Source organism: Trachymyrmex septentrionalis, unplaced genomic scaffold (assembly GCF_001594115.1).
Source record: "Trachymyrmex septentrionalis isolate Tsep2-gDNA-1 unplaced genomic scaffold, Tsep1.0 scaffold11, whole genome shotgun sequence".
Lineage (NCBI taxonomy): Eukaryota > Metazoa > Arthropoda > Insecta > Hymenoptera > Formicidae > Trachymyrmex > Trachymyrmex septentrionalis.
The window spans coordinates 1,317,836-1,341,225 of NW_017304228.1; the positions used below are offsets into that span (position 1 = coordinate 1,317,836).

A 23,390-nucleotide genomic window follows, 5' to 3' on the forward strand; every position below is an offset into this window, starting at 1 on the left:
AAATCTCAACTCTAATTTGGTTCTTCTCCTCTAAACAAAATCCCTGCTACGGCTATGTATCTAATATAATACAAATCAGTTTTCTAACGAGAAAATCAATTCTACAACAGAAAAAACATTCCTAGCTATTTCTTCAAACAGCGGAGTTATTATATGACAATTAAAATTGGATTTCGAGTTATATACTTCGTGGTGCGCGAATAAAGTCATATAAATAATTATTTTATTTTCCATTGAATTTTATGTGCACTATCGTTCACAGTTATTAGATAATATTATAAAATGTAATGTAATAACGCGTATGAAAAGCAGTATATATACGGCAGATAAGATAATCCTTACCGGATAACGCCTCGTCGCTGCAAGACGTGGCAAACTCCATACGATCGGGTGTCCTGCAACCGATGTCCAATCTACGTACACTACCGTGGTGGCACTGGCTTGGGAATGCTGTCGAGGGTACTCTCCCGTCGTGCACCTCCGCTGCGTTAGCAACGTTCTGCTCGCCGTCGACGGCCAATACGCTTTCAACGTTGTCGGCGTTCGGTGGCCGAAACAACGACACGATCTCGTAGCGACCGAGATTGGGGCATTGCCTGGTCATCGGATCGGATGCTGAAAACGCGTAAAGCTCATTTAATTTTCGTATGATATCATTATCTTAATTAAATCATGCTCTAGCAATTTCAACTGGCACAATTTTTTAAAATTAATCTCGATAATATTTGATGAAATAACGTGTCAAATAGAGCGACGAATTATAAACAAACTGTCCGTTTCTCATGTGTGAAGAACAGCCATTAACTTTCACGCGATCCTCCGGTGACAAGCGACAGAGGATCGCTGCTTGCATTGTAGTGTAACTTTTAGCCGAGCAATTTGATATGCGATCGACACGCAGTCGACGCGTTCCACACGGTAAGATGAACGCGTTCTACTTTGTTCTTATAGGAAATTAGTGCAACACGATCCACGTCGAAGTGAGAAGCCGCTGTTTATTACGTTCATCGTCAAAATGTTGAATCTCTCGGGACGATCCATTCAAGAAATTCTATGCGAAAGATTCGTTTTTATATACGAATCTTTTTACTACTGTTTATTATATTTATATTAATCACTATATACGGCCAGGACTAAAAGCCTTGAAAATTACTTTATAATGAGCTTTTCCAACTAACAGTAACTTTTCCGCTGAGTAGTAGAGATAGGGGCATAGTGCATTTACAAAATAATGTCATTATTTAAATAATATCATCGTTTACTAAATAATTAAATAATTAATATAACATTACTCATATATATTATATAGATGTAAATGTTAATAGATATAAACTGTGCATTTCCTGATCTTACAATTAGCGTCTGTGCTTCGTTAGAAAGAATTGAATCTCTCAGCATCTTTCTTCAATTCGATACTTGAGAGAAAAAGAGATAAATTTAGTTTTCTTCTAGGGCAAGCCCTATAAAATAAAAATAAGCAAAGAAAAAGAAAGTACAATGGAAAGAATATACAAAAATATGCAAAGTTTAACAAGAGCAATACAGCATAAATAATACATGAAGAACAAAAGTATGCGGAAATATACAAATTTGTGTAAGATAGAATTGAAATGATTAAATAAAATAGTAGTAATAAAAAATGTTTAAAATCATATAAAGTACAGCAATGATAACGTATGGAATAACAGAATTGAGAAAAAATAAAAACAATAAACTAAAATGGCAGGAAGAAAAAGAATGATGACGCAGCGAGAGAGAGAGAGAGAGAGAGAGAGAGAGAGAATATTGTTAAAGTAATAAAAATATTATTAAAGTATTAAAGCTTTCTAAACCGATAGTGACAACTTCATATAAGAATGCGTAATTTATTCTTATTACGTCTAATGTATAATATTCATTAAAAGATTTATTTAAATTTAAATAATTTTTTACATCGATTAAAAAGTGTTAAAGTTACGAAAATGAGTTAAAATTAAGATGAGAGATATTCTGCTTGCATAATAAAAACAAAATTATATTTAAAATATGTCTTAAAATTAATAAACAGATAAATATGCGGGATATACGTGGAAAGAACGAGTTTGCTAAAATATTAAAAAATTTAGATACAGCTCGATACAGACCTGAAAATAATTTTGTTAACCTACAAAATAATTGTATAGAAAAACTAATTGCTAAAATGTCAAAACGCAGCATTGCTCATGCTCGAGATTTCTACATAATTATTTTGGTTGATCCAATAAATTTATTTTCTAATCTGTATCTATCTAAATTTTTAAATATTTCAGTAAAATTATACAATACTTTGCAGAAATTAATGTTTTAAAATGACACATGAGAAAGGCGTTAATATCGTAGTCTAGTTACATGCTGAAAAAGATTGAGAAATGCTATTTTCACACGGTATAACTTTTAGCTGAGTAATCTTCGGTGGTAATGCGCACGTGTATCTAAGAGTGTACCGCGACATACAAAAGAGAAGACGAGTGCGAATGTCGGTGCGATAAATTCCGCACCGACAACGCGGTGGAACAGCTCCGCTCTTCGTCGACATTGCTGGAATCGACTAAGGAGAAACTGAAAGGCGAGCAGAGTCTTACGAGAGACTTTACGATGGATCCGGCATATGATCCTTTATGCGCTCATAAACCCGCGCTTCGCGAATTGATTGTTAAACTCCACCATTCGCGAACTTCTCGCCGAATGCGCCCGCGAGCTTCTCTCGCAAGTACATAGGTACTTTCCATCACTGGGTACATGGTACAGACCCCCTTCGAAGTACCTTTCACGTACAGATTCTTGGACAGATTTAGGGTAGATTTATCCTTCGCAATAATGTCGAGGCATCAATCATTCTTGAACTACGGCATTGAAGATCTAGGAAATTTCACGAAACAGCCTTCGGGGCAAAAATAGATAACAAAACTTTATCCCTCATTTAATTTTAGATAAATTTTTCGCTTTAAAAGACTTTTAGGTTGAGGATTAGTTAGAAATATAGTAATAGAAATATAGAAATATAGAAATATAGTAATATAGCATATTAGTTTAAAAGTATTTAAAGTCGAATGTTGGAAGGTTACTAGAACTTTCGTCAAGCTTTCGCAAGAGAAAAATCGGCTCCGAATTAACCGAGGGATCTGCGTATGAAGCAAAATGCGTGGAATTGGGTACGCTTTATATACGTGGACGTTTGCTCAAAATATACGCGAATCCATATATCAGTAGAAGAGAGCTCGTAAGGTCGAGACAAATCACGAGCCCGTATGAATTGTGTGTTTGAGTGAATCGTTCGTAAGACCACCGTGTATCCCGTCGCCAGATTTACGGATCGATGTCTGAAATTGGCTTGAGAAGCTAAACAGGACGCTCTTTCGTTAGACCACGAATTACGTTTTATTCGAAAACTTCAAGACCTGGTATACGATATACGTACAATATACGATTGCAAATAGTATAATATGATATAGATATTTTCACCGGTAGAATATAATTCTCCAGGTAAGAAATCCAACGCGAATAAGTGCATCAGTACTGCAAAATTAATCGACACACTTACGTATGGCACATCCAACCTAATTCGAGTATCTATAACTTTCGCAAAAATAAAAAAAAACTAAAAAATGTTTTCAATCAAAATCAGATATTAAAGAACATAATATGGTATCAAATGTATATCTTTATTAATAGAAAAGCTATAAGCAATGGAAAAAGCAATTGAAAAAATATTGAAAAAGGAAGCTGGGTATGTCATACTCAAAATGACACTGAGGAATATGCTAATGTTTCATGTGCTTATTTAAAGTAATGGCAGAATATTTGTGGGACAGAACATTTTTGAGCAAAATATATCGAGTCTTCATTCAGTTACGCACGGATCTCTCATGATTCGCTTATCTCTAGTCAGAATAACTCGATAAGATCGAGACAAACCAGGGGACAAACGCGGGCAATGAATCGGAAGAAAAACGGAGGGTTCCTCCCATCGAATTCGAATTGGCACCAAAGCACTGGGAGGCCGACGCAAACCCGGAAATCACCTTCGAGCAAACGTTCCTGATTCTGGTTTCCGGTCGCAACGCGGAGCGCGGCCGAATTTCCAATCTACTTAATCTTGACTTACGGTGAAAAAGAAATGGGCATACTATTTCACACGATCTCATTATATCGGCGCCCTTTACGGTAATGGATCTTTCGCGAATAGTGGAGAAATTTTACGCCCATGGAACGCTCGAATACGATATTATTTCGCGCACTTTATCGCGCTTCCGTTCGCATCGAAGCGAAGGCGACATCGAGGCGAATGGAAAATTAAGAAGCCGCGAATATTAATCGAGTGATAAAATGCAGCTGACTTACTTTAAAAAGAAAGAGAGAGACAGAGAGAAAAACTGCTCTTTGACAACTTCTAAAAGAAACTGCAAGTTAATTTGCGAGCCACCTCATCGGAATATCGGCAAATTAATTTACCCTCGATTAATTACAGTTGTAATATCGACAAAGCAAAAATTCCGGGATGCATTAATGGTGGGACTGGCCGCGTTTAACTGCGTTAATTGAAACTGCAGTAACAAACATATAACACGATCCGTCAACTGAGCACTGTTAAGCGTAATCAAATTTGCGTATATTACATTCGCCGGGCTCGAGAAAGTTGACACCCCGCATTAAAGCCCAATTAGTTACTTTACTGCTGCGACGTGATATTGCGACGACGAATGCGTATAATTCGATTAGGAGATCGGAAAATTTACTTACTGATGAACGTCGTGTACGGCATCGTGTGCGAGTTGAACGTGCTCGAGTTGCATATGTCATCGGGCTGCTGGCCCCATTCCGACAGTTGCATCTCTATTACGTGTTCGTCCCTTCTATGGAACATTACGCATACGTATCCGTTCTTGCTGAAAAGGAACAAAAGCATTAGATATCAAAATAATTGAGAAAGACGTCGTAAAAGTTCAATTTGAATTTTTCACATATAGAAAGATAAACGATTTTGTTGAAACATCTGAAAGTTTCGACAAAGATACAGATCTGAAAATAATTTTGTTGGATCATTAAAATAATTATGTAAAAAATTTAAATATTGCTGCAACAAATTTTGACATTTTAGCAATCAGTTTGAACTACATAATTATTTTGATGGTCCATAAAATTATTTTCAGATCTGTATCTAATTAAATTTTTCGATATATAAAATCGTTCTTTCCATAAAAAAATTGTTTAATCCTTAGTACATACAATAATTTTCTGATCCTTTGTTATAAATCGTTTAATTTTAAATCGATCAATTTTTATCACTTAATTTATAAGTATATAAAAATTATTAAATAATCCTTACTTCAATATGACCAACCGTCTTAAATTAGAAGGAAGTCTTAAATTTTAATTCTTTATTCCACTTTACAACGTGTTTCAAATTTTGTCTCAAATTAAGAACATGATTATGAATTGTGCTTCTTTTAAGGGTGAAAATAATAAAAATATGACATAATAAATAAAAATAAGTGTAAAATATAATTTTCAACTAACATAAAAAAAATTTTATAATTTTTTATTTAAGAACTCGGATATTATTCATAAAATGCATTCAGTAGAAAAATATTAAAAAATATTAATTTTAAAAAATAAAATGTGACCTCGTAACTTGATGTAATTTTTGTTGTAATGTCATGTAATGTTATACATTAAGTGTTATTAGTTATTTATGAATATAATAATATAATATTGTTTCATGTGCTTCATTAAAAATTATTTAAAAAATGTTTATTTATTAAAAATTAATTACTATAATTAATGTTGACGTATTTTTTAATGTCCTTTTTTCCTTTTAAAGGAGTTAATCACCTTATCTTACATATAATTTAACATCTTTAGAAAGCACTTTTGAGACTTCCACAGGTATTTTCTTCAAAGAAACAACGCGGTTTGCCGGTTATTTTCGTATCTTGATGCATCGTTAAATGCCTTCAACGCATTTAAATATTTCAGAATGTATTAAGACATGGGAATAATTGAAAAATCGTGTATATAAAATCATAGTATATTTAGAAAATATTGGTATACTTATGTGTTTAAAAAAAAAAGAATAAAGACCATTATTTAGTGAAGTATTGTTAGTAAGAAAAAAAAATGCGCAGGATATAAATAATCCAATCGCGTGTACTAATTATAATTAAATTTATAGTAAATTCACTTGGATGCATTAGTACGCCCTGCGTACATTAAAACCGTTGTATAGTCATTTAATCTGAGTGAAAAAATAAAATGCAAATATTTCGAATTATAAAATACGTATTTTATTTAACAATACAATAAAGTGTGAGGATTTCACGATTTAATCGGTTTCTATATTTACATTAAATACATATCTTTCATCAACGACGGTTTTAATTTATGTATCAATCATACTGAGTACGTCCAATCGAATTCGTTATTAGATGTAGCGAAATTATTTTTTAATGAGATTATTTTAACTTGTTAGATCATTGGAATTATACGAAAGAGATCACGTAGAGAAATGAAAGAGATGTCTCATTGTGAATATAACGCCGTCTAGTTTGCCCCCTTAGGTTGTAAAAATAAGATCTCTCGCGGACAAATAAAAATTTGGACCTGAAAGGATTAGGCGCACGAGATACGTTTAATAGTCGGTCCAGCGGACCGTTAAGGCTGATCTCAAGAAGATGAGAGTACGACGTGCCTTTTCCGCCCAGAATGGCGACGGCGGGTAGGGCGGAAAAAAGGGAGAGCACCCTAAATCTCCCTCAGGATTAAGATTTTATTTTATCAGAACCTTTCTTAACGACCAAACGTTAAGTTTAACGCAATTCTTTTACGATGGCCGTCAGCCTTTACGGCGGAATCTGAAAACTCGACTGCTCCACGCGCCTATATGTATACATATATATATATACGCAGGTATAGACACGCCGCGTATAAGTTCATATCTGTATACACTACGGCGATATACGTTTACAATGTAACCCCGTGAAGCACCACCGTCCCGTCCTCGCGTTGCACGCGAACCGGAAACGACGATCTCGACATATATTTGTCTTACGAGTTCCCCGCTCGTGAAGAGGGATATAAAGTTTATATTACTTCTCGATGGCTCGCCTCTCGCGAAACTAGTTTCCGCGATCGCGTTCGGGGATTTCGCAGGCGACATTACGGACAAATTTTTTGCTGGTTTCAATTTAATTGCGCTTGTCGAGAGCGGCGGAGCAACGAGAAGAAAGAACATGCAAATGTATCCGTTCGCGATGGAATATATAAGCTAGCGCGAAGGGAAATTATCGCTTAATCATATATTAAAGAGAAATATACGATAACGGACATTTCCTAAGCATCGATCTATTTCTATTAGGCGAGCTATTTTTAAATCTGTATGTCATGACGACTTTTGATAGTAGGACGTAATTATTGCTTTTACGAATCGTTTTATCTAGACTAACATGTTATAAATACCGAACGTATAACCGCAATAAAATTCAAACCATGAGATTTTAATTGCTATAATCTTGTACTGATTATATCAAGCATCTATTTTTGTTAATATCATTTTAACAATAAGTACAATTGCGCATTCGCGCGATATAAATCTATTCTTGGAGACTAAAATAATAATGTTCATTTTTCAAGATGAGAATATTACTTATCACCAATCTGCATTAAAGTTTGTAGCCACCAACAACCGGGTCAGAGTGTTAAAAGTTTCAAGTCGCTATTTCAGTGTCGATGTAGAAAAATAGGCAAATTGTACAATGGCAAGGAAAATTACGTTCCTCCTTAAATATTCAACCATGCTTTTAGACCGTCGACCGTTACGTTATTTTTTTCAGTAGAAAGTACGCTTGCGGCGTCAAAATTTCATTATTCGCCGTGGACTATGATTTGCAGATGCCAGGCGGGTGATCTTTTTACGGAAAAATATCCCGTAGCCGAGCAGTGTGCGCATTCGGGCGTATAAAAGCATTGTAATAAAACGTGACGAACGTCAGGGGGAGGCTTCGTGGAAACCGACACTCGTCTGCGATATGATTGATCGATGTCAGTTTTCCGGACGAATCGCGATACGATACGATCCGCCAACCGCCGGTATCCATACCGCGTGTGTAAAATCATATACATATATCGGAAGACGAGGCGTTAAATACAGTCCATGCATGGCGTGGACTTTAGAGGTGCAAAATGAAAGGTGTCGCGAGCGTGAAAAATCAGTAATTAGAACGGTGAAGATAGGGTGAAAAATATTAAAAAGAAGAAAAGATATGAAATAGATATGAAGATATGAAGATAGAAAAGAATAAGTAATAAAAAAATTACTTAACGCGGAAAAAAGCTAAAGGAAAAGATAGAGAAAGAGACTAAAAGCACATTTCTATCGTTATCTTCACTTAGCGAGAGCCATTTTAAAATATCAAGATAATGCGAGGAAGAAAAAGGAAAGATTCATATAAATGGTATTTAAATTTTAATATAGGTATAAGAAAAAGCGTGATCTCGAACGTATTTGTCTCGATAAAAAATTACAGCACCATGAAATTGTTGCGGAAAATGATAAAGTGACAGATATATCACGCAGAACACGATAGGCGAAAATACTACAATATCTTGACCAAATATCGACAGTTAACGATACTCAATCACTATGCAATCGAATAAGTAAAAAAATCGTTTTCAACCTGACTGATGGTGATCGTATGTCAACGTATTCGAGATGCGCGCCGATGACCGGATGTTCGAAAATATTTGCTGAAGGATATATAGATATAACGTTAAAAACATAGCGTAGATCTGTCGTTGCAGCTGTTACCTCCGAATTAAAACGAAAAGTAAAATACTGGCCAATCGCATAGTGAATCGAGAGCAATTTCGCGATTACTCGGGGAAGGCGTAAACTATAATAAATAATCACCGTAACATCGTCTTCGTAGAGCAATGAAGTAATCGAGAGCGTCGCACTGATTATGAATAAAAAACACATAACAGCAAAGTTTCAGAATTGTCCATCGCGCCGCAGGGAATTTCCCTTGAAAACACGCCAGTGCATGCAATAGCATATAATGCAATATGCATTGCGGCATTGGCCGTTGTGGCATAAAAATCTGGAAGTAATCAAAATATCCGCATTATTGCGCCGCCTTTAAGAAGAAAGTGAAGTAATTTGCACGGAAAAAAATAGTTTTGTTGAAATATCTAAAAATTTGGGCAGATATAAAGATTTGAAAATAATTCTGTTGGACCATTAAAATGAGTTTGCAATACGTTACATAATCAATACATTATAATAACATAATGCAAACAGTTTTAACATTCAAGCAGTCAGTTTAAGTATTTCACATAATTATTTCGATAACCCAACAAAATTATTTTCAGATTTATATCTAGCATTTTTCTGAGACTTTATCTTTAAAAATATGTATTGAGAGAAATATTTCATATGATATATGTGACTTACAAAAACATTCTTACTTTTTAATTTAAAAATTTGATTGTTTTAATCAAAATTAAAATAACCAAATATTTATTAGAACAAAAATTTTTAATTAAAAAGTGAAAAAGTTTTTGTAAGTCACACGTCGTAACAAAACATTTCTCTCGACGTATTAGATCTTTAAAGAAACTGTTTTACAGAGTTTCGTCTTCCTACGATAAAAACTAAAATAGTCCAATATGAGCTAAATTGGCATGGACCCAAAAACGAACCATAACGATACCGCTCCTTTTTAAATGCATTGGCACAAAATTATTCTTTCCGTACGCGAGTATTAGTATTATTCTGAGAACAATTTGCAACTTGCGCAAATTCTTATCTTACATATGCCTGCGTTAATTATAACATGACAACGTTGTTATGATACATACGTAGTGTATCAAATTTAGTGTCGGATTCTCTTTAGCAGAAATTTTCTATTTTAGATCGTACGGTTCATAAGGTAGGTATTTCCGGAAATTCTCGACAAGGAAGCGCGTATTCCAGCCCGATGTGATAATGCATCGACGGCGACGCGATAACGTAAAGAGCGGCAACTTAATTAATTAACTTGCGCAGCGCGCAGCCGTTTACATTTGGTTTCTGGCGTGCATCCCGGAACGCCCGACCGCCGTTATCGTTCCCCAGCGTGCACTGGCGTCTTCTTACGAGATCGTGTGCATCTTCCGTTTCTCTTTCACCCATCTCGCATCGTGCCCTCCCTTTCGCTCTCGCTCTCGCTCTCGCTCTCGCGACGCGCAACAACCGAAAATTCCCTGTTTCTCTTCTGCAAAATTCTTTCGCAGTTCATTGATGATCACCGTGTAACGTTGATACCTTAATTAAAATTTTCCCTAATTTAACGATACGTTCGTAATCCGAGAATATTGGCACCGCGCGCCGCTAATTAAATGCAAATAACAATTACGGATGTTTAATCCTAAAAAACGTCATTATTACTACCGTTAAAATATTGTTAATTACACGATTGTAAATATATAACGCAATGTACGCTCTGTCGATCGCCTGCCATGTAATCATTCTCCTGCACATATAATCATGTCGTTCGTTGTCGATTAAAAATACGTTGCCGACGCTGCGATGTTTATCCGCAACAAAATATTCCTTTGACATATGACCCATTACAGCATCGTCGACGATATATGACACTCGGGTGACGTTGATTTAAAACTTTTCCGTGCTCGACGTGTCAATGGCCGACGTACCGGCCATTACCATCGTCACCACTTACTGCAGTGTCCCAAATCAAAGAGAGAGAACACTTTTTCGACTTTTCAATCTAATTTATATAATATTTGCTCGTCAGATCATTCGCTCGACCGTACCGCGCGCTCATCCAAGCAATTTCACGTAGGTCTTTCCCGGCGGAAAGAAAGCACCCTCTTCTCCTCGTCCCTCAGAGACCAGGGACGATTCCGCGGGTCCAAGATGTAGGTCGTTCTCGTCAGTGGCGTTTCAAAGATCGAGCGTCAGGCAAGGGATATCTATAGGACGTCGATTCCGCGTAGTAGAGGTATACCTTTGACCGCAGGGAGACCACTTATGGAACAGCGACGAGAATGTACCGGCCGTTACGTTGCTTCTCGTCTTTCACCTTTCTCTTTCTCCTCTTCTTCTTCTTCCGCTTTTTCTCCATCCGCTTCTTCTTCGATTTCATTCCGTCCGCTGAGTACCGCCGTGATGAAAGCGCATCAGCGTCGCGGCCGTTCTCTCGAGCGTGCGGAAAGCGATATCGCGTGTCTTCCTGTAGAATACCGCAATACCGCAGTGTCGAAAATTCAAGGAAATGCAGCTGTTCCGCCATCGCGAATGTTATTCTTTTACGAAGCTAATCATCTCTCTGTTGAAGATGGAGGTTAAACGGAGATCTTGAGTTTGTAGAAATTAAACCGGCAGTAAAAACATTTCCGCGTTCCGTTTCGTTTTATATTTTAACTAGCTGTAAAAACATTTCCGCTCCATTTTCGATTCTCCGAAACAGTTTACTAAAAGCGTGTACTAAAAGCGAATTTTGTAAAATAATTTTTCACTTAAAAATACGTCGGCCAAATACGAATAAAGAAACTGTTCCAACAGTTTCAACGGTGGCGTTATTTCAACAAACGGCCACTTGAATAATACAGTTTCATCGTGTCGAGAACAGTAAAATGCAAGTGGGATATCACGGTACTGTATTCCGACGAAGGAGTATCTTGATGTCGTTTTCAGATGAAAATGTTGCGTGTACACGTAACGCGAGTATATTGACGAAGCTTCACCCGTGACAGAACAGTCATGTATTTATTGGAAAATGCATGAGCCGAAAGCGTTATCTACCTGCGCAAAATATTTTGGAATTTCCTATGACTTTTGACTTAATATCGTAGTAGCATATTTGTACATACGCAACGTGCACACATGTACTTCAAATGTCTCTATTAATGTAAAGTATCTGTTACCAGAATTAAATAAAAAACGGACACGATGCGAGGTAGATATTCTTCCTTTTTTTTTTTTTCCTATTATTTCGATTCAACCGCTATATGTATTTATACGTTATAAAATGGGGCATTGAACATTTTATAATCTCACTAAAATAGATGAGTTTCAAAGCTGTTTTGCAATCATGCAAGCTGTGTACTTTATGAAACATTGGATATTGCGGATTTATACGCCGCAGGTGTTTGCAATAGACAATCTGTTTAGTTGTAAACTAAGATTGGCGTTTGCACCGGATTCGGCTATTTGCAGAATAGACGTGACCCACTTGCCGATAACGCCAGACGAAAACTAATTTTAACTGTATGAAAATGGTTCTTCATTTACAACGAGATATATATTCGGAACAGCGAGGATACGCGCGTTCAACAAATCAATGGAAATTATTTTATTTATGCGACTCTTTTGTCGCACCAACGTTGTCCAATCTTCGGCGACGTAACGTTTGTGATTTTCAACAAAGTAATTTCTGCAGGAGCACGTTACTGGCTCGCATATATGTTCACCAGTTTGTTTGTGGCCGCTATTGCTCCGAATGTCCTCGTTTGCTTTCCCGGCCATTCCTCCCGCGGTGGTGGAGATTTATTTTACTACTTACAATTAGTTTCAGCCACCACTTCGTATATTCAGAGACACAGTGCGACGTGTGCGCGGGTCAGCGCGAAGAATACCGCGCAGTTTACCGCGATTTAACTACTCGACCGTATTTTAGACCCTCCATGTTGAGGAAACTGTCTTGAAAAACATGTACGCCTGAACATTATCCAGTCTAACATTTTAATTCAATTGAATTTCATATTCAATAATAATTGTCATACATTTGAAAGACGCGTTAGAGACGAATATTTTCATTTTTTTAATCTTGCAAACATATTTTATGAATTTTTATATTATGAGTTGTCTCTCTCTCTCTCTCTCTCTCTCTCTCTCTCTCTCAGGTTCGCGATATAAATTTGAAAAGTTACTATGCTTGAAGAGATATTATCTCAGCACAAAATAAATGATCACTCATTCATTCGTTCATTCATTCGTTCATTCATTCATTCATTCGTTCATTCATTCATTCATTCATTCATTCTCTTTTTCTTTTCTCTCTTTCCCTCGTACGTGTGGCTATATGTAATATCGTATAAAATTTTCAAATTAAATAAAAAAAAATTGATAATCACCGGTATAAGTATATGAATACAAAACATTTAAGAACTATCAAACTTTTTCTCGACCGCAGATGCTGGAACGCCGGAGTGAAGAAAAATAGCGCTTTTAAAGTTGAGAGAGGTCGATAGTTTTTGAATTACAGCCGATTGAAAATTAGAAGCGAGGTGAACTTCGAAAGTGTAAATAGAGAATAAAACCTAGTTCTCTCAGCGAATTTCAAGGGAACTTTATTTTAACGGCAGTTCAATCTAAGGCTTGATTACCGAGATTTCCGAAACTATTTCGACACCGTCCGGCTGGAAATTCTTTAATTAACTTGTAGAGTTGATACATTCTGCATAAGTATATCAATCAAGTATCAATTATGAATAACTAAAAGTCTTAATTTAAAGAGTCTTAATGAATTAGAGCCTTCTAAATAGCTAGTAAATAATAAAATCATATTCATGCAAATTAAATAATGGTGCTTAAATTAAAGTGCACTTTAATTTAATGCAGTTTTAACAGCATATCTTATAAATATTTTTAATATTTTTAGTTAACGCTAGGAGAAATGTATAATTCACACTTTAACTTATATTTTATAATTGAATCTAGAACGTTTCTTTCTAATCTATTATAATCTTTCTAATTTCCAGTATTAGCAGTATTAAACGCAAACGATCAAATCAAAATTGATCTCAGAAAATGAATTCGTAGGTTAGGCATGTCTTTCGGCTTAGTGGAATGCTATCGGTTGGATTGTCGATTTGGCAGCGTGTATACACGATAATTTTCCACCGTCTTGTGCGCCGATTCGAGCGCGAAGATTCTGTACTTCCGGTTGGTAGGACTTCGGTCAACGAGCAATTTTCCGGTCGATTGGTTTGCGAAACGTCGAACTTGCTTCAAGTCGATCTCCGCCAACAGCAAGAGAGACACTCTTGTTTACTTCATGCCGGGGATGGAGATTCTCTGCACGCACATCTTCTTCCCTTTAATTTGAGAACTTCCACTATTCGAATATTACCAATTAATATCAACACAAATCTCTTTATTGTATATATAAAAAAAAGTATTATATTATATTATATTTTTAAAGCATCATATCCTTCTTTAAATAACATAATTTTAAGTAATTTCTATAATTGACTCTTAACCAATTTTCTCCAGCTTAAAAATCAGAGATTTTATTTATCTTACTAAAGATCATCTACTTTCAAAATGATTACTGTATTGTAATGCGTTCTTTCAAAAAATGTAAAAAAAAAGTATCATCAAATGTTTTCCGTCAGCCAGAGAATCGAAGATTCATTTAAAAAAAACTATAATCTCTGGCCGAAAACCGGAAATTTAGCAATCGTGCTCTTAATATATGTAAAGTTTGACTGGTCTTTAGATACTAAATTGCATGCAGATGTTAAGATAAATATACGCACGAAGGGATCCAATTCCTCGTAGCGATCGATTTTATTGTTTACTTCGGGTCAAAGGTAGTCTGGACTCTTGTATGCTGTAGTTATCTATCCTCTACTATCGCAGGATAGACATCGTTTACCAATTAGTACGTCTGGTAAATTTTCGACTCGATCGCAGCGTGGAGAATATCTTGCGCGCGTTACACCCATTTAATTAGACGAAATCATAAACGCACGATACTAAACAAATGTCGGTGCGAGTGCGCGTTGGGAATATGACCATGATGAAGTTTGATTATTATTTGTCCGTGCACGTATAAATTCTAATCAACGTATATCATAGTTATATCAGCGAGAATGTCGAGTAAATTACGGCGGCTGCGCCGCATAACTCGAAGCTCGTATTCGGAAGTTAAAACCGCATCCGACCGTGCATAGTATTCTAATAAATACAGTATATCCTTGCCTTTTCCTCTAGAAATGATCGGAATGATTTTCTGCGGTTTGCCGAAGTATTCGAAACCACGTATACGCGTTCATCGAATAGTAGCTGAAATATTCTAACGAGAGAGAGAGGAGGGGGCGAGAGAAGATAATTTATAAACGGTCGAATATTTCAATCACATAAATTGTATTCTTTGAAAATACTAAAAGTTAAAAAAGATGTAAACAAGCAAAAATTACTTCATTACTTTCAAAAAAAAAATATATAATGTATATGTGTGTGTGTGTGTGTATTGTATACAAAAAAAATGCAGAGAATAAAAGTAACTAGTTACTTATAACGTTGTTATACTTTTCATTACTGTTACATCGATTTGGCAATAATGAATTTTTTTGACTGTATACAACGGTAATATTGGGGTTGAAAAACTGGATCATTATTTGTAACGAGTTGGAAAAGTCACTACTTACTGAAAAAATTAACTCGGCATTTGCAACTCGTTACTTTTTAGTCATTACTTGTAACGAGATAACGTTACTCGTTATTCGTTACAAATTACTTTTTTCAATAAATACTATAAATGCGTAATAATGCAAGTTACAAAGTGATTTTTCCAATCTTAGCACAATTTCAGCGTTTAGTTAGTTATAAAAAATTGCAACATTATCAAATTGTCATTATGATAAGTAACGGAAAAAGTAACGAAATAGTAACTCTTCCATTTCCTGAATTATAATGTATATATGCAAGTATACACATAAATATGTGTACAATCTAATATAATGCCAATAAAGAGCCAATACTGTATGTTTACATATGTACATAAATTTACTAAATTATGAGTACAATCAATGTGGTGATAATTAATCAAATAATAGTCATAACAATAGTTCAAAACATTTCGACACCTCCCTTTTTAGGTCTTCAATACATTATTAAATTTAAATTTTTAATACAAATTTTATTATAATATATGTATATAAATTATATAATTTACGTAGAGCTACCAAAAAGAGAATTGAAATATCGCTGAGGAAAAAAATGAATCACGGAGAAACGGCGAAATCCGGTGAGATCGAGAGAAATAAGATAATTCTGAAATGCACGGTACATGTGCGCGCCGCCAAATACACAGTTTGATCAATGAAGCGACTTGCTGGAAATGAACAAGGCGGCGCTGTATCGGACACGTACGAACAAAAAAAAAAAGATACAGGAAAAGGGGGAGGAGAAAAAAAGCAGAGCGAAACTGGGATGAGACCGCCGCGACGGGGCTGTATGCGTCGCCTCCTGTTTATGTGCGCGCGGATCGTGTTTACTCGGAAGGGCTCGTATGTACTTGCATAAGCACCCAGGTACTCGGCAGGGCGTGTACCCGGTGCCACCACCCCCGCTTCCGTAACTCCGGCTACTATTTACGGACGTGAGTAATTCATAACTCGTTTTTTCGTTAAGCTTGTCTTGTCCCCGGCTTATTCCTTCCCCCGTCCGCTCCACCTCTTCTTCTCTTCTTTTTTTCAATCGGGAACGGTTTGTGTGGGCCTCATAAAAACGAGCTTTGATCGGGTGCACCGAGCCGGACCGATCGTCAACCAGCGCGACCGGCGAAGTGTCGAGCCGAACTGTAGCTGCACGGCACATATACATTGGTATCTCTCCGTAGTATGTGCGCGGGTATATATTTGTGTGTGCGGGGGTCTGTACTCTAAAAGCTCGTTATTAGATCGCGCGCACGTGATCTTTTCTTTTCCCGCGGAATGCTCGCTTGATAAGCGAAGAGCCCTTAACGGCTCCCCTTTAGCAGCGAAGAAGAGAAAGCCTTTTAGCTCGGACCACAATAACCGGCCGCGTCGTGAAAATCGTGAGATTGCGAGACGAAAAACTTCTTATTCTTTCTACTGTGTAAGACAATGTTCCACAATGTTTGAAATGGGTTTTATATAAATATGTATTGGCGATGAGTGTATCGGCGAACGCGAGAGCGATAACATGGTTAACGTTTACCAACGTTAATTCTTAAACAAAGTATAGTTTGTTAAACTATATATTATATTCATTAAATGCATACAACTTGAAATTATAAGTGTTTTAATGCAAATTTGGATTGCAGGTATATTACGGGGGGGATTAATGTGAAACTAACGTTGACTACGTGACTGAAAGGTCTCGATTTACGTACGAAATCGTACGCCTGACTTTTTGTCGAGGAAAAGTGGATTCCGACGTTATTAAAGAATACTCCTTCTGAGTTACTGACTCCCATATTTTCTGAGATATCAACGTACTTCGTAAAGTTCAATATTATACGGTTCGCACGCGGTAGAATTCTTCCTGGCGCTTTTGACGTCTGATCGACTCACCTTCTCGCAAGATACTTCTCGCCGGTACGACCGCTTCCGCGCGCAAATATTTCCACGGACAGGCTTTTGAACTAAGGTCAAACGCCAATCGCATACTGAGCTTCCGATTATTAAATCGAGACGCTCTTGATAATGCATGAGGTCTTGTTGGAATAAAACGAACGAGCGTGGCGTAAAATCCACGTAGGTAAAAAAAAATATGGTCATACCGCTCTCTCCTAGATTCGGATACCTTTTCACGCGTTTCGGAGCACGAATTCCCGTTCATCTGAAATATATTTTACAACGCGGTCGTCGTGGTTACGAGCTGTAAATTCACGAACATCACAGACGATTCGTCGCCTGTCGGTCAATGTTTGCGTATGACGGATCGATTCCGGTATACGATCGTCGATGAAATGATGGAATTCGTCGAGCAGTCGGTTAGGTCGTGAGAATAAAGATCGAAAGGCGCGGCTCTCGTTCTTCAAAGAACCAATTCTAGAAGAAGCTGCATAAACGTAAAAAGCAGAACGCGCGGCAGTCGATGGTAGAAAAAGAATGGGATAGAAAAAGAACGGATCCCCAGAACGTAAAATGCGTCGTTTACGTGCTAAAGTGTCGACGAACGATGTCCATTGGATTGTAGAAGATCTACAGTGGATTGCGTCTACACTGCACACGTATGTAGCCGTCACGTTTATCGAAGTCATTAATTTGAGTGTCGTCAACGCCAGGATGTAACACTCGTTCGACCAAAATTTGGTTTATTCATCATGTCGGAATAATCGATCGGGCGAAGGTCGAAGTCGCGCATGTTCCGGCAGCGACAAATGATTAATAGGCCGAAGAGTGTTTTACTCTTGTCTGCAAGTGAGTCGAATCACCGGTGTCTATTTTTGTGCAATGTGAATGACAACGCGGTTCGACTGCGATTGCGAATTAGAAAAAAAGAAAGTCTATCACATCGATATTCCATTATAATCTTCATTTATCTGTTGAAAAGGTATCCTCGATTATTCCAGCTATACGTCTATTATTTTTATGCTCGGAAAAAAAGATGATGACAACTATAAAAGTGACAACTATACAAGTTTTATATATAGAATTAAATTCTATAGTAAAATAAATTAATGTAAATATATAATTGAATGAATTATTTTATAGTTGCAGTAACTATGAAAAATAATTTATTCAACTCTATAAATTACTTTTACATACAAAACTTGTATAGTCGTCCTTTATAATTGTTACCGCTATTTATACACGCTCTTTTTTCTAAATGTATAAATTATTCCTATAATTATTTCCAGAGATTATTTTTTTCCATAAGTGTTCATAGAAGGTAAGCAAAATTTCAAAACAGGAGAAACAGCATGCATCTTATAGGAAGCGTATTGTCAAATTGGAATAAACTGAGATAAAGCTTTCCGCAAAGTAGATGTGAAATTCACGGCGCAGACGAAATGTATCTAACTTGAATGCGTTCTATGAATATCGATACAGAATTGAGTTATACATTCAGAAACTAGGTATATATATATATATATATAGTATATATATATATATATATATATATATATATATATAGGGGCGGGTCTCTCTCTCTCTCTCTCTCTCTCCCTTCCCCTCCCCCTCTCTCCTCTCCTCTCCTCTTTGTGACAATGTATTGCCAGAAATAAGGCAGTAAATTTGACATGCCCGGCGTCTCGGGCGTGCTTTATGGTTGTCGACGTGCCAACGCGGACAGAACCACGAGAGGGAAGTCGCGATAATGTACGTAACAATGTCGAAAGTCGGAGAATGGGGGGATCGTAGAAATAGAATCTCCAGGTTCGTTCTGCGTCGTGAAATCCGCCGACGCCGCCGCCACCGCCGTCGGGCGCGGCCGGGTCGAACGGAACGAAACGCGAAAGTTTTATGCAGTACACGAAGGCATCCAACTCGATATACAACCGCGATAAGCACGTTTTTCCGATAAGGACGCCCAGTTCTCCTGTTGCACCGGCGCGAAAGTAGCGATCGGGACCGCTTTCCTTGGAATAGGTTCCTGTGAAGTTCCAAGCTTCCAACCCATTGCCGGATACAGAAGTGGTCAATACGCGTTCTTGGGACGATTAAAGAGATTTCAGTCGCTCACCTGTTTCGTTATCGCGATCTAATTTTGGATATGTATTGAGAGCGCGTGGTATATTTAGAAATAGACGACAACAGTGTCTGACGCTGATAATATTATAGTACAATAGATATTGTGAAATTATATGACACTTTTTAGCTACATTCTGCTTTATATCATTCAACTAATTATAGCCATATGTTCAAAAATTATATTTCTCATCATTTTTGCTGCAAATTAATAATAACGATTTTATATACATATACATATACAATATATCACACCGACACGGTGCGATGACCCATGTAGATATCGATCGCGACGGCATATAATGGCACCTCGAATCCATATTTTAATTCGAGCATTAATAATAATGATATAATAATAAAGGACAGAAAATGTATGCGCGTTTAAGTCTTTTCCCTTTCCAATGTAGTCGTGGATGCGGTTAAGAAAGTAATTGTACATAAATTATGATTAAGTGGATCTAGAGTTTAAATTATTCTGCGACTCGATTGGACGATAAATATCGTGAGCTCTATCCAAGACAGGTCGAAAGAGGATGGCAGACGAGCCTCCGTAAGATGCGGCTTTAGAACGGGGGATGGAATATGTATATATAGAAAGAAGAAAAAAAAAATGAATCTACAATGATTTATCAGAGTTGGTATCGTCCTCTGTCGTTGTATACACGAGACTTCCGTGACAGGAAGCTATTTTTCATGATATTCACGAAGAATACTTGCGCCCGACTGACATTTTAATCGATCTGTAAATACTTATCGGTGGATGAGGTCTGGTTAAATCGACGGACGTGAAAATAATTACGCGAGCGGAGGTAAACGAGGAAGATTAAACAAATTGAGCGGAAAAAATTTAATTCCACATTCCGCGATATCTGCGTTGGAAGTTAATGCAAAAAGTTAATGTACATTGCCGCGAGTCTGGTGTCAGTTTCCGATAATTATAGGCATCAAATATAGCTGATATGTGAAAATATATTCAAAAGACAAAGCGGTGTGTTCCGTGTTTTGTGCTTACAGCTTGTAAGCATCATTTATCCGGTTTGTTTAATATTTGACAGACAACAAGAATGAACTAATGCAGCGTGTAAGTGTGAAAACGGAGCGCACTCAAAATCATTACTGAAATGCGTATCATGTACGTTAAATTTTCATAATTTCTCATAAATTTGAAAAAAAAAAAAATACGCGCGGAAGCAATGAAAGAGTGACGATAATTCGAACTGCTTTCCTGCAATTGGAACTATCAAACTCTGCGCTATTTCTCGTAATTCCGGCACGTTGTTTTTCAAAATATTTCTTTTTTTTTTTCAACTACAATCTCGTACTCTTTTATAGAGTAGCGGCTCGTTGCACGAACGATTCGTTATTACGTGTGTCCCGGGTGCATCGTTGCGATCAATGCAAGCGCTCCGCTCGAGATGCACATAAATCGTGTGCTGTGTGCATGTAAACATACACGGACAGACGGACGGACAGAACTTGCTCGCGTGTATATGCGGAAGTATATTTGTGCACACATACATCTTCCTGCCGTCGCAAACCGGAACTACTTGAAACCGTCCGAGCAGGTGCTTCGTACAAGCCGCACATCGGCGTTTTGGCACCGTTTCATTCTGCCGAAAGGATAGAAGCGGGAAAAAGTCGAGGTGGATCGCTCGTTCGTTAAACGTCTGATTTACCGTCGACCTCGCGAGATTTAGGAGAATCTTTTTACCGTACACATTTCATATCGTACACGTAATTTCACATCGAAAAAAATTTACTGCTATAAATCTTAATATTTCTTTAAAAAGTATTAAGTAAACATTTACTTATATGGTAAATAAATATTTACTCAATAAAAAAAATGATGGTTAAATCGATTTAATAATTTTTATATCAAACAAATATATATTTACATTTAGTAAATATTTACTTAGAACTGTTCAAACCAATATCTATTAAAATTTAATTGTTTTTCAGTGCACCTATTTTATGATTTGCCAACGTGATTTCGTAAAATATTAAATCTTATAATTTAACCCTTTCAGACCCTGTATTGATTATAATGTATATATATCGAAGACATTATCCGTTAAAATCATTTAATTCCGACATCATCTGAGATCAGATGTATGTACATAATAGTGTATATATTGGAAAAATAATGAAAATTGTAGAAAAAATTAATTGTTTAGCATGAATTACTTATTATATATAAAGTGTCATTGAATTAAATTAAAAAAAAAATTTGTTAAACGTAATTCCAATAGTAAAATCAGGTTTAAAGGGGTTGAGAAACACCGATAAACTAACTTTATATCGTGTTTTATCACATGTGCACAATTTTAGTCAAGATTACCGCAAAAAAACATTTCGATTGTACAGCATTTTAATGTACCCGACATTGCGGTCTTCGTGATTTTCTTTCACTCTCCGTCACGATTTCGTCCGTTCTGAGGAAAGATTTGTTCCCTCGGTTATCTATGCAATTCCAGCGTGGTCGCGATAAGTGCTCTCAGATTTACAGTTTAATGCACAATCGTCTTGCCCCGCGCTCGCGTTTGCCCTCCACTCGCCTCTAATTACTCCGGGCCGAGGCTTCGGCCTTAATTGAAATACCGAGTCCTCACTAACGTTCACCGCTCTACCCGAGAGCTGTCGTGGTACCAGGCGCCAGTGTGAAGTATCGGTGCAAAAATATTCAATCTTGTAACAGTCAGCACGATTACCGCTCTCGAGAGGTTCATTCTTCAACCTGGCGTCCTTGCAAATCGCGATCGCGCCAAAGTTAGCAAAAGCAAATTGTCCGAACACTTTGACAAATTCTCTTCATCACTTTTCTGATTGTACGTTTAACATTATCGTATTACTTAACCCTTAGTACACATGATCGGATTATTCGCGACCTATACATTTAATTTCTCTGCACACAGAAATGTGCTTTGATTACATTAATTATAATTCTGGTTGAAAATGGACAAATCAGAATTTTCTGATTAAATCCATTTATAATTCCAGAATTGATATAATTAATTTTTATCAATATATAGAAGCACCAAATAATTAGTTATAATATTTATATATATATAATTTTTCTTAATACAAGCTTACAGATACTTTCTTACAAATTACTTTAAAGATGTTAAAGTAATAACTTTTGTAAAAGTGATGAAAATTAATCCACTATGATTCATTGCAGTAAACAACCGAAAAATGATATAAGTTAAATCGATTACATTATCAATAACATTTTTCAAACAGCCGTTGAGAATAATAGCTCTGTTGTCTTAGGTACGTGAAAAATACCGGTTTTCAACGACGGTGACATAAATATCGATCTTAAAAAGATATAAACGTTTATCCGCGATTCGGGGCCGGATGTCTTCGTCGATCGCGTCATTTCCCCCGCAGACGAACCGTTTTCTCCGCGTCTCTTCCATGCGCATCCGCCACAAAAATGAATTCACGAAATCTGCTCCCTGACATATAAAAGAATACCCCTCTGCCTCTCCCGATTCGCCCGTCTACACGGCCACCAGGCTCTTCATCTTCTTCTCGTCGCGCGTAGCAGGGAAACGCGAATCCCGGACGGCGTTTCTCATAAAGTCGCGAGCTGGCGCGTAATCGCGGGTATATTAAAGCGCGAGAAGATCAGGCTGGGGGAAGATTCCGCGAAATAAGGAGAATTCCGGCGGCGAACACTTGCACACCATACAAGCACGATATGACGGGCATCAAACGAGAATCCGCAAGTAGCGTCTCGAGAATGATACGTGTTCCCCGCGATTGCAGAAATTCTTTCGCGGCGTTGAAGACGAATTGTACGAAAAGTGTTAATATCCATCGCGGAGAAGAGAATTAGACCGATCATAACTGATTTTTAATTAACATTCCGCAAAAATTCTTGTCCTTTTTATTCGTCGAGAAATTCTGTGAAAAATTTCCAC

At 36.9% G+C, this 23,390-nt stretch overlaps 1 protein-coding gene across 1 annotated transcript in view; it reads right to left on the reverse strand.

Moving 5' to 3' along the window:
- Positions 1–23,390, reverse strand: part of LOC108749786 — a 131,947-nt gene that overhangs the window by 5,566 nt on the left and 102,991 nt on the right. The window contains exons 7-8 of the mRNA XM_018488754.1: positions 4,759–4,904; positions 343–615 (exon numbers count right to left, since the gene is read on the reverse strand). Of these exons, the coding sequence (XP_018344256.1) occupies positions 343–615; positions 4,759–4,904 (419 nt within the window). The remainder of the gene's footprint in view (positions 1–342; positions 616–4,758; positions 4,905–23,390) is intronic.